The sequence below is a fragment of the Panthera pardus genome, unplaced genomic scaffold (assembly GCF_024362965.1).
Source record: "Panthera pardus isolate Hobbes unplaced genomic scaffold, ASM2436296v1 HiC_scaffold_2, whole genome shotgun sequence".
NCBI lineage: Eukaryota > Metazoa > Chordata > Mammalia > Carnivora > Felidae > Panthera > Panthera pardus.
Window position 1 is genome coordinate 114,766,722 of NW_026526765.1, and position 20,947 is coordinate 114,787,668.

Sequence of the window (20,947 nt, forward strand, 5' to 3'; positions counted from 1 at the left end):
TCTTGCTACAGAGATCAAGGGACTAAGGAACAGTCACGAGGAGCTGAAAAGCGCTTTAAACGAAATGCAAAACAAAATGGAAACGACGACGGCTCGGATTGAAGAGGCAGAGGAGAGAATAGGTGAACTAGAAGATAAAGTTATGGAAAAAGAGGAAGCTGAGAGAAAGAGAGACAAAAAAATCCAGGAGTATGAGGGGAAAATTAGAGAACTAAGTGATACACTAAAAAGAAGTAATATACGCATAATTGGTATCCCAGAAGAGGAAGAGAGAGGGAAAGGTGCTGAAGGGGTACTTGAAGAAATTATAGCTGAGAACTTCCCTGAACTGGGGAAGGAAAAAGGCATTGAAATCCAAGAGGCACAGAGAACTCCCTTCAGATGTAACTTGAATCGATCTTCTGCATGACATATCATAGTGAAACTGGCAAAATACAAGGACAAAGAGAAAATTCTGAAAGCAGCAAGGGATAAACGTGCCCTCACATATAAAGGGAGACCTATAAGACTCGTGACTGATCTCTCTTTTGAAACTTGGCAGGCCAGAAAGGATTGGCACGATATCTTCAGTGTGCTAAACAGAAAAAATATGCAGCCAAGAATCCTTTATCCAGCAAGTCTGTCATTTAGAATAGAAGGAGAGATAAAGGTCTTCCCAAACAAACAAAAACTGAAGGAATTTGTCACCACGAAACCAGCCCTACAAGAGATCCTAAGGGGGATCCTGTGAGACAAAGTACCAGAGACATCACTACAAGCATAAAACATACAGACATCACAATGACTCTAAACCCCTATCTTTCTATAATAACACTGAATGTAAATGGATTAAATGTGCCAACCAAAAGACATAGGGTATCAGAATGGATAAAAAAACAAGACCCATCTATTTGCTGTCTACAAGAGACTCATTTTAGATCTGAGGACACCTTTAGATTGAGAGTGAGGGGATGGAGAACTATTTATCATGCTCCTGGAAGCCAAAAGAAAGCTGGAGTAGCCATACTTATATCAGACAAACTAGACTTTAAAGGCTGTAACAAGAGATGAAGAAGGGCATTATATAATAATTACAGGGTCTATCCATCAGGAAGAGCTAACAATTATAAATGTCTATGCGCCGAATACAGGAGCCCCCAAATATATAAAACAATTACTCATAAACATAAGCAACCTTATTGATAAGAATGTGGTAATTGGAGGGGACTTTAACACCCCACTTACAGAAATGGATAGATCATCTAGACACACGGTCAATAAAGAAACAAGGGCTCTGAATGATACATTGGATCAGATGGACTTGACAGATATATTTAGAACTCTGCATCCCAAAGCAACAGAATATACTTTCTTCTCGAGCGCACATGGAACATTCTCCAAGATAGATCATATACTGGGTCACAAAACAGCCCTTCATAAGTTTACAAGAATTGAAATTATACCATGCATACTTTCAGACCACAATGCTATGAAGCTTGAAATCAAACACAGGAAAAAGTCCGGAAAACCTCCAAAAGCATGGAGGTTAAAGAACACCCTACTAAAGAATGAGTGGGTCAACCAGGCAATTAGAGAAGAAATTAAAAAATATATGGAAACAAACGAAAATGAAAATACAACAATCCATACGCTTTGGGACGCAGCGAAGGCAGTCCTGAGAGGAAAATACATTGCAATCCAGGCCTATCTCAAGAAACAAGAAAAATCCCAAATACAAAATCTAACAGCGCAGCTAAAGGAAACAGAAGCAGAACAGCAAAGACAGCCTAAACCCAGCAGAAGAAGAGAAATAATAAAGATCAGAGCAGAAATAAACAATATAGACTCTAAAAAAACTGTAGAGCAGATCAATGAAACCAAGAGTTGGTTTTTTGAAAAAATAAACAAAATTGACAAACCTCTAGCCAGGCTTCTCAAAAAGAAAAGGGAGATGACCCAAATAAATAAAATCATGAATGAAAATGGAATTATTACAACCAATCCCTCAGAGATACAAACAATTATCAGGGAATACTATGAAAAACTATATGCCAACAAATTGGACAACCTGGAAGAAATGGACAAATTCCTAAACACCCACTCTTCCAAAACTCAATCAGGAGGAAATGGAAAGTTTGAACAGACCCACAACCAGTGAAGAAATTGAATTGGTTATCAAAAATCTCCCAACAAATAAGAGTCCAGGACCAGATGGCTTCCCAGGGGAGTTCTACCAGACATTTAAAGCAGAGATAATACCTATCCTCCTCAAGCTATTCCAAAAAATAGAAAGGGAAGGAAAACTTCCAGACTCATTCTGTGAAGCCAGTATTACTTTGATTCCTAAACCAGACAGAGACCCAGTAAAAAAAGAGAACTACAGGCCAATATCCCTGATGAATATGGATGCAAAAATTCTCAATAAGATACTAGCAAATCGAATTCAACAACATATAAAAAGAATTATTCACCATGATCAAGTGGGATTCATTCCTGGGATGCAGGGCTGGTTCAACATTCGCAAATAAGTCAACGTGATACATCACATTAACAAAAAAAAAGATAAGAACCATAGGATCCTGTCAATCGATGCAGAAAAGGCCTTTGACAAAATCCAGCACCCTTTCTTAATAAAAACCCTTGAGAAAGACGGGATAGAAGGAACATACTTAAAGATCATAAAAGCCATTTATGAAAAGCCCACAGCTATCATCATCCTCAGTGGGGAAAAACTGAGAGCTTTTTCCCTGAGATCAGGAACACAAAAGGGATGCCCACTCTCACCGCTGTTGTTTTAACATAGTGTTGGAAGTTCTAGCATCAGCAATCAGACAACAAAAGGAAATCAAAGGCATCAAAATTGGCAAAGATGAAGTCAAGCTTTCACTTTTTGCAGATGACATGATATTATTCATGGAAAATCTGATAGACTCCACCAAAAGTCTGCTAGAACTGATACATGAATTCAGCAAAGTTGCAGGATACAAAATCAATGTACAGAAATCGGTTGCATTCTTATACACTAACAATGAAGCAACAGAAAGACAAATAAAGAAACTGATCCCATTCACAATTGCACCAAGAAGCATAAAATACCTAGGAATAAATCTAACCAAAGATGTAAAAGATCTGTATGCTGAAAACTATAGAAAGCTTATGCAGGTAATTGAAGAAGATATAAAGAAATGGAGAGACATTCCCTGCTCATGGATTGGAAGAATAAATATTGTCAAAATGTCAATACTACCCAAAGCTATCTACACATTCAATGCAATCCCAATCAAAATTGCACCAGCATTCTTCTCGAAACTAGAACAAGCAATCCTAAAATTCATATGGAACCACAAAAGGCCCCGAATAGCCAAAGTAATTTTGAAGAAGGAGACCAAAGCAGGAGGCATCACAATCCCAGACTTTAGCCTCTACTACAAAGCTGTAATCATCAAGACAGCATGGTATTGGCACAAAAACAGACACATAGACCAATGGAATAGAATAGAAACCCCAGAACTAGACCCACAAACGTATGGCCAACTCATCTTTGACAAAGCAGGAAAGAACATCCAATGGAAAAAAGACAGTCTCTTTAACAAATGGTGCTGGGAGAACTGGACAGCAACATGCAGAAGGTTGAAACTAGACCACTTTCTCACACCATTCACAAAAATAAACTCAAAATGGATAAAGGACCTGAATGTGAGACAGGAAACCATCAAAACCCTAGAGGAGAAAGCAGGAAAAGACCTCTCTGACCTCAGCTGTAGCAATCTCTTACTCGACACATCCCCAAAGGCAAGGGAATTAAAAGCAAAAGTGAATTACTGGGACCTTATGAAGATAAAAAGCTCCTGCACAGCAAAGGAAACAACCAACAAAACTAAAAGGCAACCAACAGAATGGGAAAAGATATTTGCAAATGACATATCGGACAAAGGGCTAGTATCCAAAATCTATAAAGAGCTCACCAAACTCCACACCCGAAAAACAAATAACCCAGTGAAGAAATGGGCAGAAAACATGAATAGACACTTCTCTAAAGAAGACATCCGGATGGCCAACAGGCACATGAAAAGATGTTCAACGTCGCTCCTTATCAGGGAAATACAAATCAAAACCACACTCAGATTTACCTCACGCCAGTCAGAGTGGCCAAAATGAACAAATCAGGAGACTATAGATGCTGGAGAGGATGTGGAGAAACGGGAATCCTCTTGCACTGTTGGTAGGAATGCAAATTGGTGCAGCCGCTCTGGAAAGCAGTGTGGAGGTTCCTCAGAAAATTAAAAATAGGCCTACCCTATGACCCAGCAATAGCACTGCTAGGAATTTATCCAAGGGATACAGGAGTACTGATGCATAGGGGCACTTGTACCCCAATGTTTATAGAAGCACTCTCAACAATAGCCAAATTATGGAAAGAGCCTAAATGTCCATCAACTGATGAATGGATAAAGAAATTGTGGTTTATATACACAATGGAATACCACGTATGAGAAAGAATGAAATATGGCCTTTTGTAGCAACGTGGATGGAACTGGAGAGTGTGATGCTAAGTGAAATAAGCCATACAGAGAAAGACAGATACCATATGGTTTCACTCTTATGTGGATCCTGAGAAACTTAACAGAAACCCATGGGGGAGGGGAAGAAAAAAACAAAAAAGAGGTTAGAGTGGGAGAGAGCCAAAGCATAAGAGACTGTTAAAAACAGAACAAACTGAGGGTTGATGGGGGGTGGGAGGGAGGGGAGGGTGGGTGATGGGTATTGAGGAGGGCACCTTTTGGGATGAGCACTGGGTGTTGTATGGAAACCAATTTGACAATAAATTTCATATATTAAAAAAAAAAAAAACAAAAAAACAACTAATGTAAGCCTAAAGCAAACATCATACTTTAATTATAAAATTTTGGGAGCATTAACTGAAATTGAGAAAAGTCTAAATGATTATTATTTTTATTACTATTTAGTGAATGATATGCTTTATTCATTACTTTAAGACAACAAAGGACAAAATCTGTGTTAAGAGATGAAATATGCATCACACATCACTAGGGAAAAGAGAGCATGTTTAACAGATGTTGCAGAGAAAACTTTATGCAGAAAAAAAATGGATCTCTATTTTACATCATATTCAAAATAAAGGATTCAACTGTACACTTAAAAATGGTTAAGCAGGTTAAGCTTATTCAACTTCATAAAGACTATCTACAAAAAACCCAGAGGTAACATCACACTTAATACTGAGAATCTCAAAGCTTTTCCACGAAGATCATGTACGGGTCAAGGATGTGCCCTCTCATCACTCCATTTCAATATCATACTGGAAGTTCTAACTAATGTAATAAGGCAAAAAAAGAAAATGAAAGGTATACATATTGGGAAAGAAGAAATAAAAGTCTTTTTTCACAAATGACATTATCATTAACGTAGAAAATCTAAAATACAGACAAAAAATGCCAGGAACTAATATGCAATTATAGCAAAGGATAAGGATACCAGATTAATATACAAAACCAACTGCTTTAGTATATAACAGTAATGAACAAGTTGAATTTAAAATAAAACACATTACCATTTACATCAGCACTTAAAAAAAGTGAATAGGTATAAATCTAACAAAATATACAGATCTCTGTGAGGATAACTACAAAACTCTCATGAACAAAAACCAAAGAACCAAATAAATGGAAAGATATTTCACATTCATAGATACTAAAACTATTGTCAAGATGTCAGTTCTTCACAACTTGATCTAGAGACTCAATGCTAAACCAATCAAAATCCCAGCAAGTTATTTTATGGATATTGACAAACCAATTCTAAATTTTTATATGGAGACTTTACATTCTATACCTAGAATAGCCAACATAATATTGAAGGAGAAGAACAAAGTTGGATGAATGACACTACCCAACTTCAATAGTATACTGTATACTATATTATAAACCTATAGTGATCAAGACAGTGTAGTATTGGGGAGCCTGGGTGGCTCAGTTGGTTAAGGGTCCAACTTCAGCTCAGGTCATGATCTCACAGTTCATGGGCTCAAGCCCCATGTCAGGCTCTGAGCTGACAGCGTGGAGCCTGGAGCCTGCTTCAGATTCTGTGTCTCCCTCTCTCTGTGTGTCCCTCCCCTCCTTGTGCTCTTTCTCTCTTAAAAATAAGTAAATAAAATATTCAAAAAAAGATTTAAAAAAAAGTGTAGTATTGGCAAAAGAATCAATCAATGGAACAGAACAGAGAACCAAGAAACATCCACATAAATAGGGTCAAAAGGCAATACAATGGAGCAAAGACAGTCTTCAAAGAATGGTGCTAGAACTAAACACCCACAGGGAGGGAAAAAAAAAAAGAACACAGATCCAACTTTACACCCTTCACAAAAATTAACTCAAAATGGATCACAGATCTAAATGTACATGCAAAACTATACAACATCTGGAAGAAAACATAGGAGAAAACATAGATGACCTTGGGTATGGAGATGACTTATTAGACACAACACCAAATGCATGATCCATTAAAGAAATAATTGATAAGCTGAACTACACTGAAGTTAAAAACTTCTGCTCTGCAAAACGCAATGTCAAAAAAAATGAGAAAACAAGCCACACACTGGGAGAAAATATCTAAGAACACATCTGATAAAGGACTGTTAACCAAAACAAAGAACTCTTAAAATTCAACAAGAAAACAAATCCAATTAAAAAATGGGTCCAAGACCGTAACAGAGACCTCAACAAAAGAGATACACAGATGGCAAACAGGCATATGGAAAGATACTCCACATGACAGGACATCAGAGAAATGCAAATTAAAACATTAAGATACCACCATATACCTATATGGAAGGCCCAAATCCATTAACACTGAAAATATCAAATGCTAGCAAGGATATATAGCAACAGGAACTCATTTATTTGATGGGAAGGTAAAAGGGTATTGATATTTAGCAAGACAGTTTGGTAGTTTCTGACAAAACTAAACATACTCCTACCATATCATCTAGCAAGAGTGCTCCCTGGTATTTACCGAAAGGAGCTGAAAACTCATATCCACACAAAAACCTGCACATGGTTGTGTTTATAGCAGCTTTATAGCCAAAACTTGTAAGCAATCAATACATCCATCAGCAGGTGAATAAATTTAAAATTGTGCTACATCCAGACAACAGCATATTATTCATTGCTTTAAAAAAAAAAAAAAAAAACTGAGCTATCAAGCCATGAAAAGACATGGAGGAAGCTTAAATGCATATTACTAAGTGAAAGAACCCAATGTGAAAAGCCTACATACTGTATGATTCCAACTGTGTGACACTCTAGAAAAGGTAAAACTATGTAGACAGTAAAAAGAGCATTGGTTGCTAGGGGATAGGGGAGGAAGAGAGATGAATAGGCAGCACACAGAGGATTTTTAGGGCACTGAAAATGCTCTTTTTGATACATGATGGATACATGTCATTATACATTCATCCAAACCCACAGAACATACAACACCAAGAGTGAGCTATAATGTGAACTATGGACTTTAGGTGATTATAAAGTGTCAGTGTAGGTTCAACTGTAATAAATGTACAAATCTGGTTGGGAATGTTGATAATGGGGGAGGCTACGCAGATGTGGAATAGGTCACATGGGAAATATCTACGCCTTCCCCTCAATTTTGCTATGAACTAAAACCGCTCTAAAAAAATCTAGTCTTAAAAAATTTTTTTTAATTTAAAAATATCATGGTTAAAATGACAAATTTTACGTTGTATGTTTATTGTACCACAATTTAAAAAAAAAAAAACACGTCATTTTAACTGCTATAGACCCATGGTCTGGGTTGACCACAAAAGCCCAAATGCAAAGATTTTTTGTGAATCCTGTATTCACTCATACTGAATACACAATGTTCTGATTTGTCACTGAAATAGTTACCATGATTTTTTTTTTTAAAGGACAGAGTCAGATAATTAAAAGCTACACGTGAAAAGTAAAACTCTTAACAGTAACAGGTGGTTACTTCTAACACAGAGGTGACAGAGTTTAATCAAAACTGCAAAAGCATATCAGAAAGTAAAAATATTAGTTCAATGACCTCACAACAAAATTTTTCAACAGTAAGACGCATCACGGACAAAGATGACAGATTACAGTATGGAAGGAAATATTGGCCATGTATAAATCAGAAGAGCACAAAATCTAAAATACAGGAGGAATGCCTGCCAATCAATAAGAGAAACAGAGCATGCATAATAGAAAAAATGGGCTAAAAACATGAAGAGGCAACTTACAGGAGAAACCTAAAATATTACCAATCATATGAAGAGATACTTCAGCTGTTAATCAGATAAATGTATTTACAACAATGAGATTTTACTTTACACCCAATAGGCTGGCTAAATTTAGAAGACTGAATAGTATCAAATATCAATGGAGATATAAAAACCTTTATATCCAACTGATGGGAGTATACACTGGCATAGTTATTCTAGAGAGCAATTATTAAGTATTCAGTCAAATTAAGTACACATACACCCATGACCCTCTAATTCCTCTCCTGCGTCCATTACCCAAAGACATTCTCACTCCAGTCTATGAAGGGATATGTACAGAAATGTTCACCTTTGTGGTAGTGGAGGATGATAAGATGTATTCTCAGGGTCCATTATGGGAGTGGGGGTGGGGTGTAAATAAAACTTGGAGACAAAGGGTATTAAATACCTTGCAGTAGTTAGAAACAATGAAATCAATGATCCATTACAAGTAAGTCTTAAGCATAGTGGTAGGGTGGGAAAGAATGAGATCTTTACCTCAATTACATTTTTCTAAGTACACGTATAGAAAAAACAGGCACACAAAACAGCATGTTTTAAAACACACATAAAGAAGAACAGTTCCTTTGGGGGAAAAGAGCACCTGATACTCCCTTACATAAATAGCTCATCTAGGACTAATTCAAATCATTCAAAAAAGGGTAATGAAAAAAATCAGTAAAGGCAACATAAGATCTGTGACATACTGGGGTGCCTGGGTGGCTCAGTCAGTGAAGCGACAGACTTAACTGACTCAGGTCATGATCTCAGAGTTTGTGAGTTCATGCCCCACATCAGGCTCTGTATTGACAGCTCAGTGCCTGGAGGCTGCTTCAGATTCTGTGTCTCTTCCTGTCTCTGCCCCATTGTGTCATACAATGAGATAAAGAGAAGGGAATGACAAAAGAGGAAAATTAAATAGGAAACAGAGTTTAAAAAACTTAAATCTTAGGGGCACCTGGGTGGGTCAATTAAGCATCTGATTCTTGGTTTCAGCTCAGGTCACGATCTCATGGTTCATTAAGTTCAAGCCCCACATCAGACTCCATGCTGTCAGCGAGGAGCCTGCTTGGGATTCTCTCTCTCCCTCTCTCTCTCTTTGCCCCTCCACTGCTTGTCCTCTCAAAATAAATAAACTTAAAAAAATAATAATAATAAAAATAAAAACATAAATCCTCTTGACAAACACTAGCTAATTCCTCTCTAGGGAAACTGCTCTCCCCAACAAAACAGCCTGGCCCTGGCCCCATTACTTGATAGAGGAGCCAAGCACTCAACAAGCTGTGTCCATGCACATGAAGTTGATTTCCTACCAGCATTTTTAATGGTCCACTCAAATACAAAAAAAGCAGGCAAGGACAACCTTTGGCCCAGCCGGCTCCAGTAAGAAAGGCTCCCCAGGCAGACACCTAGACTTGGTGCTCGGCACAGGTCGTCAGGCTCTGGCTTGGTGGCCAACATCCAGGATCTTCGTGGGGCAGCACTCCTTTCCTTCGTGGAAAGGAGTCTGGGGGTCACACTAAACTCCAAGTTTAAGTTCTGGACCCTGACATGAAGCAGTGATGCCACTTCTGAGGCTTGTCCATGGCTGTACTCCTGAACAAACTAAGCATGGACCAGGTCAACTCAAAAGTGAGCCCAGCCTGGACCAGGGGCACCCAAGCATGGCAGGGGCAGGCAAGGGAAAGGAGAGAAATTGGTCTGCTGCCTGCAATGGGTCTTAGAGCTCAGCCAGTTTTACATCATAGTTACTGAATCCATACTAAGTGTTTTAAAAAAATTTAAGATTCTGAGTGGTTGAAATGATGTCTGGCAGCAGCTTAAATATAATTCAGCCTGCTAAGGTGTTACTGTTTGTGTTGAGTATAACAAGGAAGGAAGACAAGTTAGAAGGAATAGGATATGAAAACATAAGCAGAGTAAACATTATTTAATTATTTACTGTTCTGTTGTAATTGTGGTTTAGAGGGACTGGCCATTTTTTTTTTTTTAAATATCTTATAGACTTTCATATTGACCGTATTTCCTGATTACTTAACAAATTCATCAGATTATTAATTTCAAAACAGCGTCAGAGCACCTGGGTGGCTCAGTCCATTAAGCATCTGACTTCAGCTCAGGTCATGGTCTCGCGATCCCTAAATTCAAGCCCTGTATCAGGCTCTTGTGCTGACAGCTTAGAGCCTGCTTTGGATTCGGTCTCTTTCTCTCTCTCTCTCTGCCCCTCCCCCCTCACACTCTGTCTCTGTCTCTCAAAAATAAACATTAAAACAAAAACTTTCCAAACAGCGTTAATAGTCTCAACCAAGAAAATATAATTACTAGAGTTAAATATTCAAAAGATATGTGACACCTTTTTGGAAAAATTATAAATAAACAGGAGATAACCAGGCCCATATATGGAAAGACTAACTACAGTAAAGATACTTTTTTAAAAAGTTTAGACAGAGAGTGCACTTGTGAGTGGGTGAGGGGCAGAGAGAGAAGGGGAAAAAGAGAATTCCAAACAACCTCCCTGTTGTCAGAGCAGAGCCTGATGCCAGGCTCAATCTCATAAACTGTGAGAACATGACGTGACCCAAAACCAAGAGCCAGATGTTCAACTGACTGAGCTACCTATGTGCCCCAAAGACACTTTTCTTCCTAGTTAATATATAAATTTACTGCAGTTTTATCAAAATGGCAGTAAGATTTTTCTGAATGTAAATACAGATACTAGGGGCCCCTGGGGGCTCAGTCAGTTAAATGTCTGACTTTGGCTCAGTTCATGATCTCGCGGTTCGTGGGTTCAATCCCCTCATCGGGCTCTGAGCTGACAGCTCAGAGCCTGGAGCCTGCTTCAGATTCTGTGTCTCCCTCTCTCTCTCTGCCCCTCCCCGACTTGCACTCAGTTTCTCTCTCAAAAATAAATCAATTTTTTTTTAATTTGTTAAATAATAAAAAAAAAAAAAGTTTAAGGGGCACCTGGGTGTCTCTGTCGGTTAAGTGTCCAACTTCGGCTCAGGTCAGAATATCACAGTTTGTGAGTTTGAGCCCCACCTCAGGCTGTGACAGCTCAGAGCCTGGAGCCTGCTTCAGATTCTGTGTCTCCATCTCTCTCTGCCCACACTGCACTGCCACCCCTGTTCACACTGTCTCTCTCTCTCTCTCTCAAATATAAATAAACATTAAAAAAAATTTTTTAATTAATACAGATACTAAATTTTTATCTGGAAAAATAAGGTCAAGTATATGATTCTGAAAGAAGAACAATGAAGGGGGAATCATCCTAGCAGATAATAAAACTTACAATAAGCCCATAGAATTAACAGAGCTCTATTTGTGCATGGATAGACATATAGAGCAGGGGAAACCAAAAGAGAACACAGATGCAGACTCTACTGGGTTGAACAGTGTCTACCCAAAATTCGTGTCCTTCCTAGAACTTCAGATTATGACCTGATTTAGAAGTAAGGTTGTTGCAGATGTAACTGGTTGAGTTATCATACTGGAGTAGGGTGGGCTCTTAATCCAGTATGACTGGTATCTTTATAAGAGTAGATGCAGAGACCCAGACACACAAAGGGAGAAAACCTTGTTACAGTGGAGGCAGAGGTTAGAATTAAAGAGCTTTCAGTCAAGAAATACCAGGGATCAACTGCCACCACCAGAAGCTAAGGGAAAGGCATGGAACAGATTCTCCGCTAGAGGCTTCAGAGACCACATGGCTCTGCTAACACCTTGATTTCAGACTTGTAGCCACTAAAACTATAAGAAAATCAATTTTTATTGTTTTAAACCACCCAGGTGTGGTGCTTTGTTACAGCAGCATTAGGAAACTAATACAGAAACCTTCAAAAGAAGTGTTGGGACAAATGACCTTTCTTTTTGGAAGAAAACATTAAGGTAGACCACCAATATACACCATTACGTTCCAGATAAATTTAAAATCTAAACAGAACAAGTAAAACTTAAGGATTTTGGAAGAAAATTTTGAATATCTTTGTAAACTAGATATAGAAAGTTTTCTTACAACACAGAAAGCAAAATAACCTAAGAAAAGATTGATACATTTTCTCAAAACTGAAAATTTATGTACAATATAAGCATAAATAAAAGAGAAGACATACAACACAAAATATAGCCTAATGTAGCCAACAATTAATCAATACACAAATTATGTAATGAAATCCTAGAAATGAAGGACAAGTGATCCAGTTAAAAAATAGGCAAAGGATATAAACAGGCAGTTCACAGTGCTCAACACAAATGGTCAATGAATAAAATGGAGTAAAAATTGTGACATATTCAGATAATGGAACATGATACAAAATTAAATCAGTTCTGTATATATCAACATGGACAGATCTCAAAATGTCAAATAAAAACTGCAAGCATAGTAAAACAAAGCATTTGTGCATAAAATACAAAGTAGTACTTATTTATAAGTACTTATGTGTATTTAAAAATTAAAAACTGAAAAGTTACTACATGCATTATATTTGTTTCTTGAAAGAGAGAACACATACAAAGAATATTCAAGAGAGACTAAAGAGGATTTCAGTTTCATCTGTCATATTCTACTTCATTAAAAGGAAATCTGAGGAAAAATGCTAAATCAGTGGTAAATACTAGGATACGTGTTATAATGTTCCCTAATTTTTTGACTCTTAAACTTCTGAAAATTAAAGTAATAAACAATGAAAAATAAAAATAAAAAACACAGAAAACACAGGAAAGAAAAAACTCTAAGTAACAACAGAAATAACCTTCAAATAAAACTTTAACAATCCTCAGAGAAAAAAATAACACAAGGAAATTTCTCAAAAGTGCAGAATATGTATTTCAGATTTAACAGGCTCATTAGGTGTCTTACACAATAAATAAAAAGTCCCACATCAAGGTACATGATTATTAAATTTTCAGTATTCAGAAGACAAAATGAGATCCTAAAACTTTAGAAGAATTCAGAAAAATAGTCATACACAAAGGACCAGAACTCATTAGAATTTCATGTACAATAAGGCAATATGAAGTCTGTGGAGGAAATTATTTCCAACCTGAAATTTTATTCTTAAACTATTAAGCATGAAGGTAAAGACACTTGTAATATCTCAAATTTATGTCCTATTCTTCCTTTCTCAAGATGAAAGAAAACTGACTCTACCCAAGTGAGGGGGGGGGGTGAAAAAAAATTAAGACAGAGAAAACATGGGATCCATGGAAAACTGAACAGGAATGAAGAAGAGGTGAAGTTATTAATTCTTGGGATGCGAGCCAAGAGAGCAGCAAGTCTACTAAAACCAAAACAGAAGAGAACATAACAGAGCATACTGTATAAAATAACAAAGAAATGTAACCATAACATATTGTATGTCTCAAATGAGAATGATGCATACATAGCCATGCAGATATAAAAAACGAATTTAGATTTTTAAGCAAAAAGTGTAACTATTAGGAGAATGGAAAGGAAAGAAGTGTGAGGGAGGTTGCACGAGGGAAGGGGAAAGGCTAAATACTCATGATAGATACTGAGTTAAATGATGAATGAGAAAGGGAACTAAATGTTTTCAATTGTAAGGTGTGAAGTTACCAGGTGACATTTTAAAATCAGTTAACATGAATTTTTTCCACTGAATTTTGCAAAGAATAAGATTATAATAGTTGACTTAGGAGGGTTTCTATGACTATCATTAAAAGCAACATGCATTTTTTTTTTTTTTTGACAGAGAAACCATGAGCTGGGAAGGGGCAGAGAGAGAGAGAGAGAGAGAGAGAGAGAGAGAGAGAGAGAGAGGATCCCAAGCCGGCTCCACACTGTCAGCAGAGAGCCAGAGGCTGGGCTTGATCTCACGAATCATGAGATTTTACCTGGGGCAAAACCAAGTCTGCCACTTAACCAAGTGATTCACCCAGGCATGCCAAAAGCGATATGCATTTTAACAAGATTCTATTTAAGATTGTTAAAAGGATGTGGACGGTAGGTAAACAAAGGAAAAGCAAGACACATAGCTATGATAAAAAGGAACATGTACAAGCTTTCCAGTTATGGAATGAATAAGTCACAGTAATAAAAGGCACAGCATAGGAAATATAGTAAATTGTATTGCAATAGAATTGTATGGTGACAGATGTGAACATAACAATGTATAAACTTGTAGAATCACTATGGTGTATATGTGAAACTAATTTAACATTGTATGTCAACTATACTTCAATAAAAAATTTTTAAAAACGTGTATATAATATGCCATTGGAATACAGTTATGTATGTAGGAATATATGCAAAAATCTAAAACATCTCAGTCAACATACTCCCAATGGTGGCTTAATCTGGGGGCCAAAATTTCAGATCATTTCTTTCTTCCTTTGTACCTGCATTTAAGGGTTGTTTTTTTTTCCAAGCGCATATTTAGGTATTGGCGTAGACACATTCATTAGCTTCATATGCATTTCTATAATAAAAAATCTATTTCTATGAAAAAAAGAGAGCTATGGGGCGCCTGGGTGGCTCAGTCGGTTGAGCATCCGACTTCAGCTCAGGTCACGATCTCACAGTCCGTGAGTTCAAGCCCCGCATCAGGCTCTGGGCTGATGGCTCAGAGCCTGGAGCCTGCTTCCGATTCTGTGTCTCCCTCTCTCTCTGCCCCTCCCCCGTTCATGCTCTGTCTCTCTCTGTCTCAAAAATAAATAAATGTTAAAAAAAAATTTTTTTTTAAAGAAAAAAAAAGAGCTACAAAAAATACTTGTAAATTGCATGCTTACCTTCTTGTAGATAGCATTTTTCATTACCTGATTTCATTTCATTTGCCTAAACATTCAGAGATCTAATGCTAAAGTTGGTGGCTGTTTCAATCTAGCTTCTTCAAGATTTCACCACAAAACAATGTTCTACTTTGATATACATCTAAATTTTAATTCCTTTACAAAAATTGGTTTTCAGCACCTGAAAGAATAAGGTTTCTCCTGATGATATAGTAATCTATGCAAATAAAACACAGATTCTTTTACCTATTTGTCTTTTCTGGATATTTCAAGTACACATGCATGTAAGTAGTTCATAGGATGGAAGCAAAGTTAGCCTTCTGCTGGGGTTTCAGCAGGCAGCAATTTCATCAACTTTTCTTAATCTGAATATTCTATATTAAACCACTACTTTTAAAAGTTTATGTAAAATAAATACATCTTGACAACAGCAAAAGCATCTCTTAACTTCTGTCAAGATAATTACTTTGAACTTAAGGTGAACATGGGAATTAAAATTTGCTTTTAATTTTTATTTTTTTATTTGAGAGAGAGAGAGTGCAGGCAAGCAGGGGACAGGGGCAGAGGGAAAGAGGGAGAGAGAGAGAGAATATCTTTTTTTTAAGTCTTTTCATTTACTTATGAGACAGAGACAGCATGAGTGGGGGAGGGGCAGAGAGCAAGGGAGTGAGAGAGAATCCCAAGCAGGCTCTGCACCCCAACTTGGGGCTCGAACTCACAAACCGTGATACCATGACCTGAGCCAAAACCAACCGTCAGATGCTTAACTAAGCCACCCAGGTGCCTCAGGAAAGAGAGAATCTTAAGCATGATCCACACTCAGTACACAGCCTGACCTAGGCCAAAATCAAGTCAGACACTTAACTGACTGAGCCACCCAGACACCCCAAAACTCATGATATCTTGATGGCTTCCCAGGATTAAACAATTACCCTGACAGGTCACTACTACTGCAACTCACTTTAACAACCTTATAGCCTACAAGATACTCATTTTATTTTTTTAGCGTTTATTTACTCTGAGAGAGCATGAGGAGGGAGGGGCAGAGAGAGAGGGAGAGGGAGAATCCCAAACAAGCTCCATGCTGTCAGCGCACATTATGGTAGGGGGGATTGATCTCATCAATTTTGAGATCATGACCGGAACCAAAATCAAGAGTCTAGCACTTAATAAACTGAGCCAACCAGGTGCTCTGAGACTCATTTTAGACCTAAAGACACCTGCAGGTCAAAATGAGGGAATGGAGGAACATTTATCACGCAAATGGATGTCAAAGGAAAGAAAGCTGGAGTATCAATACTTACATGGGACAAACTAGATTTTGTTCTTGTATTGTTTTTATCCTGTTTTGGTATCAGGGTAGTACTGGTTTCATGGAATGATTCTGAAAGTGTTCCCTCTATTCCATTATTTGTAAAACTTTGATAAAGAGTATCATTAATTTTTTTTAATATTTGGTAGAATTTACCAATATAACTATAAGGTCTTGGGCTTTTCCATGCTGGAGTTTTGATTCTTAATTCAGCTTCATTCTTTTTATTGGTCTAAGAAGATTTCCTATTTCTTGGATTCAAGATTCATGATTCAATCATGGTAACTGGTGTGTTTTTAGGAATTATCTGTTTTATTTTCCTAAATTATCTGATTTGTATTTAAATGTATATAATAATCTGTTATCACACTATGTATTTCTGTGGTTATCTACCATCTTCTCTTCCATTTCTTTTCAATTTTGAGTCTTTTTTCCCTAGTTAATAGAATTAAAACATTGCCAATTTTGCAGGGATTTTTTTTGAAAAACTGGTCATTACTTTTAATGTTATGTAACTGTTTATTCTATGTTTTTTGTTATTTCCTTCCTCTACTAAGTTTCAGCTAAGTTTATTCTTTTTCTAGCTCTCTGCAGTGTCATGTTAAGTTGTTTAACTTTTTTTTTTTTAACGTGTATTTATTTTTGAAACAGAGACAGAGCATGAACAGGGAAGGGTCAGAGAGAGGGAGACACAGAATCTGAAGCAGGCTCCAGCCTCCGAGCTGTCAACACAGAGCCCGACACAGGGCTCGAACTCATGGACCGTGGAATCATGACCTGAGCCGAGGTCGGATGCTCAACCTACTGAGCCACCCAGGCGCCCCAACTTTTTTTAATACAAGCATTTATAACTTAAGTTTCACTCTAACATCTGCTTTTGGTGCATCCCATAGGTTTTGGAATATTATGTTTTCTTTTTCTTTTGTTTTGAAACATATTTTGATTTGCCATTTGATTTCTTAACTGACCCATTGCTTGTAGTGTTAATATTACATATTAAATATTTAATATTTACATTGTAAAAACAAACAACAACCTAATAATCCCATATCCTACTTCCATATGTCAGGAACCCTGACAATTCTCTAGTGGTATGAAAGACAAATATACAACTTCCAAGTTGGGCAAAGGATTTACAGGAAACCTACAAAACCAAATAATATTAAAGCACTATGGTCTATATCACTATACTCTCTCCTCTCTTGCTTCCTCTAGCTGGAAGTGGCCCTCATTAAAAACATCCAAACAGAATGAATTCTCACAGAAATCTAACAAACACTATTTATAAGATGTCTACTAGTCTGCTCCTTATTCACTAGGTGAAGCCTTTAACCTAGAAAAGGATCCATCTTTTTGCCTCAACACATACCTGATGATGAAGCTGGAGTCCTGTTAAAAGTGTCTCCATTTGCTCCAGAAGAATACCTCTCCTGTTAACAGGAAGAAAAGACTCATTTTCTACTTTGAAAATAAGAATGTGTCATCACCAATGCTAGAAAATTTTAACAACTGGACTTTGTTCCAAACAAAACAGTAACAGGCTCTAAGATTTTCTACGCCACTCATTCCTTAATTATTCCAAAACCTCTTCACTTTAATACTAAACGTATAGCATATTAATATACCACTTAAAACATTGATCAGCAAACTATAGCTATGAGCCAAAACCGGTCAGTCACTTGTTTCTGTAAATAAAGTTATATTGGAACATAGCCATCCTCATTTATGTAGAAATGTCTATGGCTGCTTTCCCACCAGGATACCGAAGTTGCAACAGAGATCCTAAATTCTGTGAAGTCTAAACTATTTACTATTTAGCCCTTTATGGAAAGAGTTTGCTGACATCTGACTTAAAAGTTTACTCACCCATATACTTGAAAAGTATAATTAAGTACTATTATTATATAAAATCTGACCAAAATAACACATGAATAAATCAATGCCTGCCAATATACATTTTTAAAAGTTCTGTATTTTACAGTATACTCATTAACAATGCACAGAATAAAGTAGAGCACAGAGGAGAGCAGTGGACAATAGTTTCTACAGTAAAGTACTACAGGAATTTATTTTTAAAACTTCAACTTTGTTTCTATAAAGGGAAACAAATTAACATGTTCACAATTTTTTAAAATGAATTCACTCTAAAATAAAAGGTCACTGATGCACTAAAAACAATATACCTATATATGTACAATGCAAATGCAGTATAAATACAACAAAGCAGTTCATGTTAGCTACTGGATCAGAATATGCATCATTAACTTTAATCAAACTTTTCACAGCAACAGCTGAAATGTCGATGATGTTCTCAAATACTACCTGTCCCATTTTCCCTACCTTAGTCTCAAAAACTATGTATTTGCAATTAATATATATGTATTACATTTCCAGTGATGTACTTGCATTTCTATTGGGCTCAGAAAATTCAACTTTTGTCATAAAACCAATAGCTAAATGTCAAGTTAATTTGGGAAACTTCCAATATTTCTTAGTGTATCTCTGTGTTAACAAAAACTTGAGTAACCTTTTTCTCACCTTAACTCCTAGGGTGCTCTTATAATCATTAACTGACACCTTAATTTCCCCTCATATAAGCTACCTCTACTTAGGACAAAACTTACAGAAGAGAGGTCTCAAATTCTTGCACATGAAAAGCAGAATTCAATACTTTAAAAATGAAAGGTGTCCTAAAACTTAAGATGATACCTTAATTAACTGGCTACTTTAGAACAGACATAATATTTCTTTACCTAAGTTCCTTTAAATAAGTCAAAAGAGTGCAAAAGTAGTACTTCTTTTCTTTTTTTTTTTAATTTTTCAATGTTTACTTACTCTTTTTTTTTTTTTTTTTTTTTTTTTTTTTGAGAGGGAGAGACAAAGCATGAGCAGGGTAGGGGCAGAGAGAGAGGGAGACACATAATCTGAAGCAGGCTCCAGGCTCTGAGGTGTCAGCACAGAGCCTGATGCTGGGCTTGAACTCATGAACTGTGAGATCAGGACCTGAGCTGAAGTCAGCCACTTAACTGTTGACCACCCAGGTGCCTCAGTAATACTTATTTTCTAAAATTTCTTTCACAAAAGACACTAAATGACTTTTAAAACTACTTTTATAAAGCCCAAGAGCCACCCAATTATTCTCTGAGTTATTAAGAACAGAAAGGCAAATACTTTTGGGATTTTGGTAATTACTACAGTATAGAGTTCCAATTTACAATTACCATAGACATTAAAACAAGAATGATCTAGTTTTCTATCTTTAAAGTGCAATTCTAAAGACTTTTTTTTCCTAGTGGCCAAAGTATTATCAAGTGACTAGAATCCAAAAAAGGTCTGGTTTTATTTAAGTGATATAAAGCTAATAAAGGTAATGAGACACTTCGGCAGTCAATAACTTAAAAATTATTATTAGATGACCTTCAGGCTGTGGAATTTAATATTCCACATACACGAAATTTAAAAATTCAAAGGCAAATTCTGAAACAAAACATCATTAAAGATTCTTAACCTTTTTCATTACCTTAAAAATAAATTACCTTCATACTCCCTTCTGCTACTGCAGTACTTCTCTCTCTTAAAACAAAATGTCTACAGTTAGTTGCTGCCTCTACTTTTTCATATCCCTTTTTTCCTTAAATCTACTCCAGTTTAGCTTCCATCCTCATTCTACACTGAAAATGCTTTTAATAAGGAAATTATGTAATAAAATTACTACTTTTATCTTTCATTCTACCAGAGCTCTCAGCAGCATTTGAAATGACAGACTATTTCCTTCCTCTTTATAACATTCTCCTCTTGGCTTAAGGAACCCACAATTCTCTAGTTTTCTTTCTTGCTCCAGTGGCTACTTCCTCCTCAGTCTCCTTTTGCCAGCTCCTCTTATACTGGACCTCTCAAGTTGGACTATCCAGGGTCAAGCCCTCTAAGTCTGTTTTACACTATGTATCTTTACCTAGTCTGGTAGCTTTAAATCCCATTAACACACAGGGACACCTGGGCGGCTCAATCAGTTAACTGTCCAACTCTTGGTTTCAGCTCAGGTCACGACCTCATGGTTAGTGCACAGAGCCCGCTTGGGATCCTCTGTGTCTGTCTCTCTCTGCTCCTCCTCTGCTCACAGCTGTCTTGCTCTCTCTCAAAAATAGACATTAAAAAAAATCTTTTTAATAAATTTTAAAAATCCCATTAATATACAGATAATTACCACATTTATTTTAATGTTTATTTTTGACAGAGAGAGAGAGAGAGAGAGAGAGAGCAAGAGCAAGCGAGCATAAGCGGGGGAGGGCCAGAGAGAAAGGGAGACACAGAATCCAAAAGAGGCTCCAGGCTCTGAGCTGTCAGCACAGAGCCCGACGCAGGGCTCTAAGTCACAGACCGCGAGATCATGACCTGAGCTGAAGTCGGACGCTCAACCGACTGAGCCACCCAGGCGCCCTGATAATTACCACATTTATATCTATATCCCTGATCCCTCTTCTAAGCAACTAATGCATAAAAGCTACTTTACTTTTATGTTTTCATAGCCATCCCAAATTGAACACAACAAAGCTAGCATTCTTTGTTTTTACCCCTCCCAAGCTTATACATTTTTTCGGAGATTCCCCACT

General features: G+C 36.9%; 1 protein-coding gene across 3 annotated transcripts in view; it reads right to left on the reverse strand.

The window, feature by feature from the left end:
• The window catches only part of DDX4 (DEAD-box helicase 4), an 82,114-nt gene that overhangs the window by 54,864 nt on the left and 6,303 nt on the right, over positions 1-20,947 (reverse strand). For all 3 annotated transcript variants that reach the window (XM_019414268.2, XM_019414267.2, XM_019414266.2), the window contains exon 3: positions 17,707-17,767. In XM_019414268.2, coding sequence (XP_019269813.2) covers positions 17,707-17,767 — 61 coding nt within the window. The remainder of the gene's footprint in view (positions 1-17,706; positions 17,768-20,947) is intronic.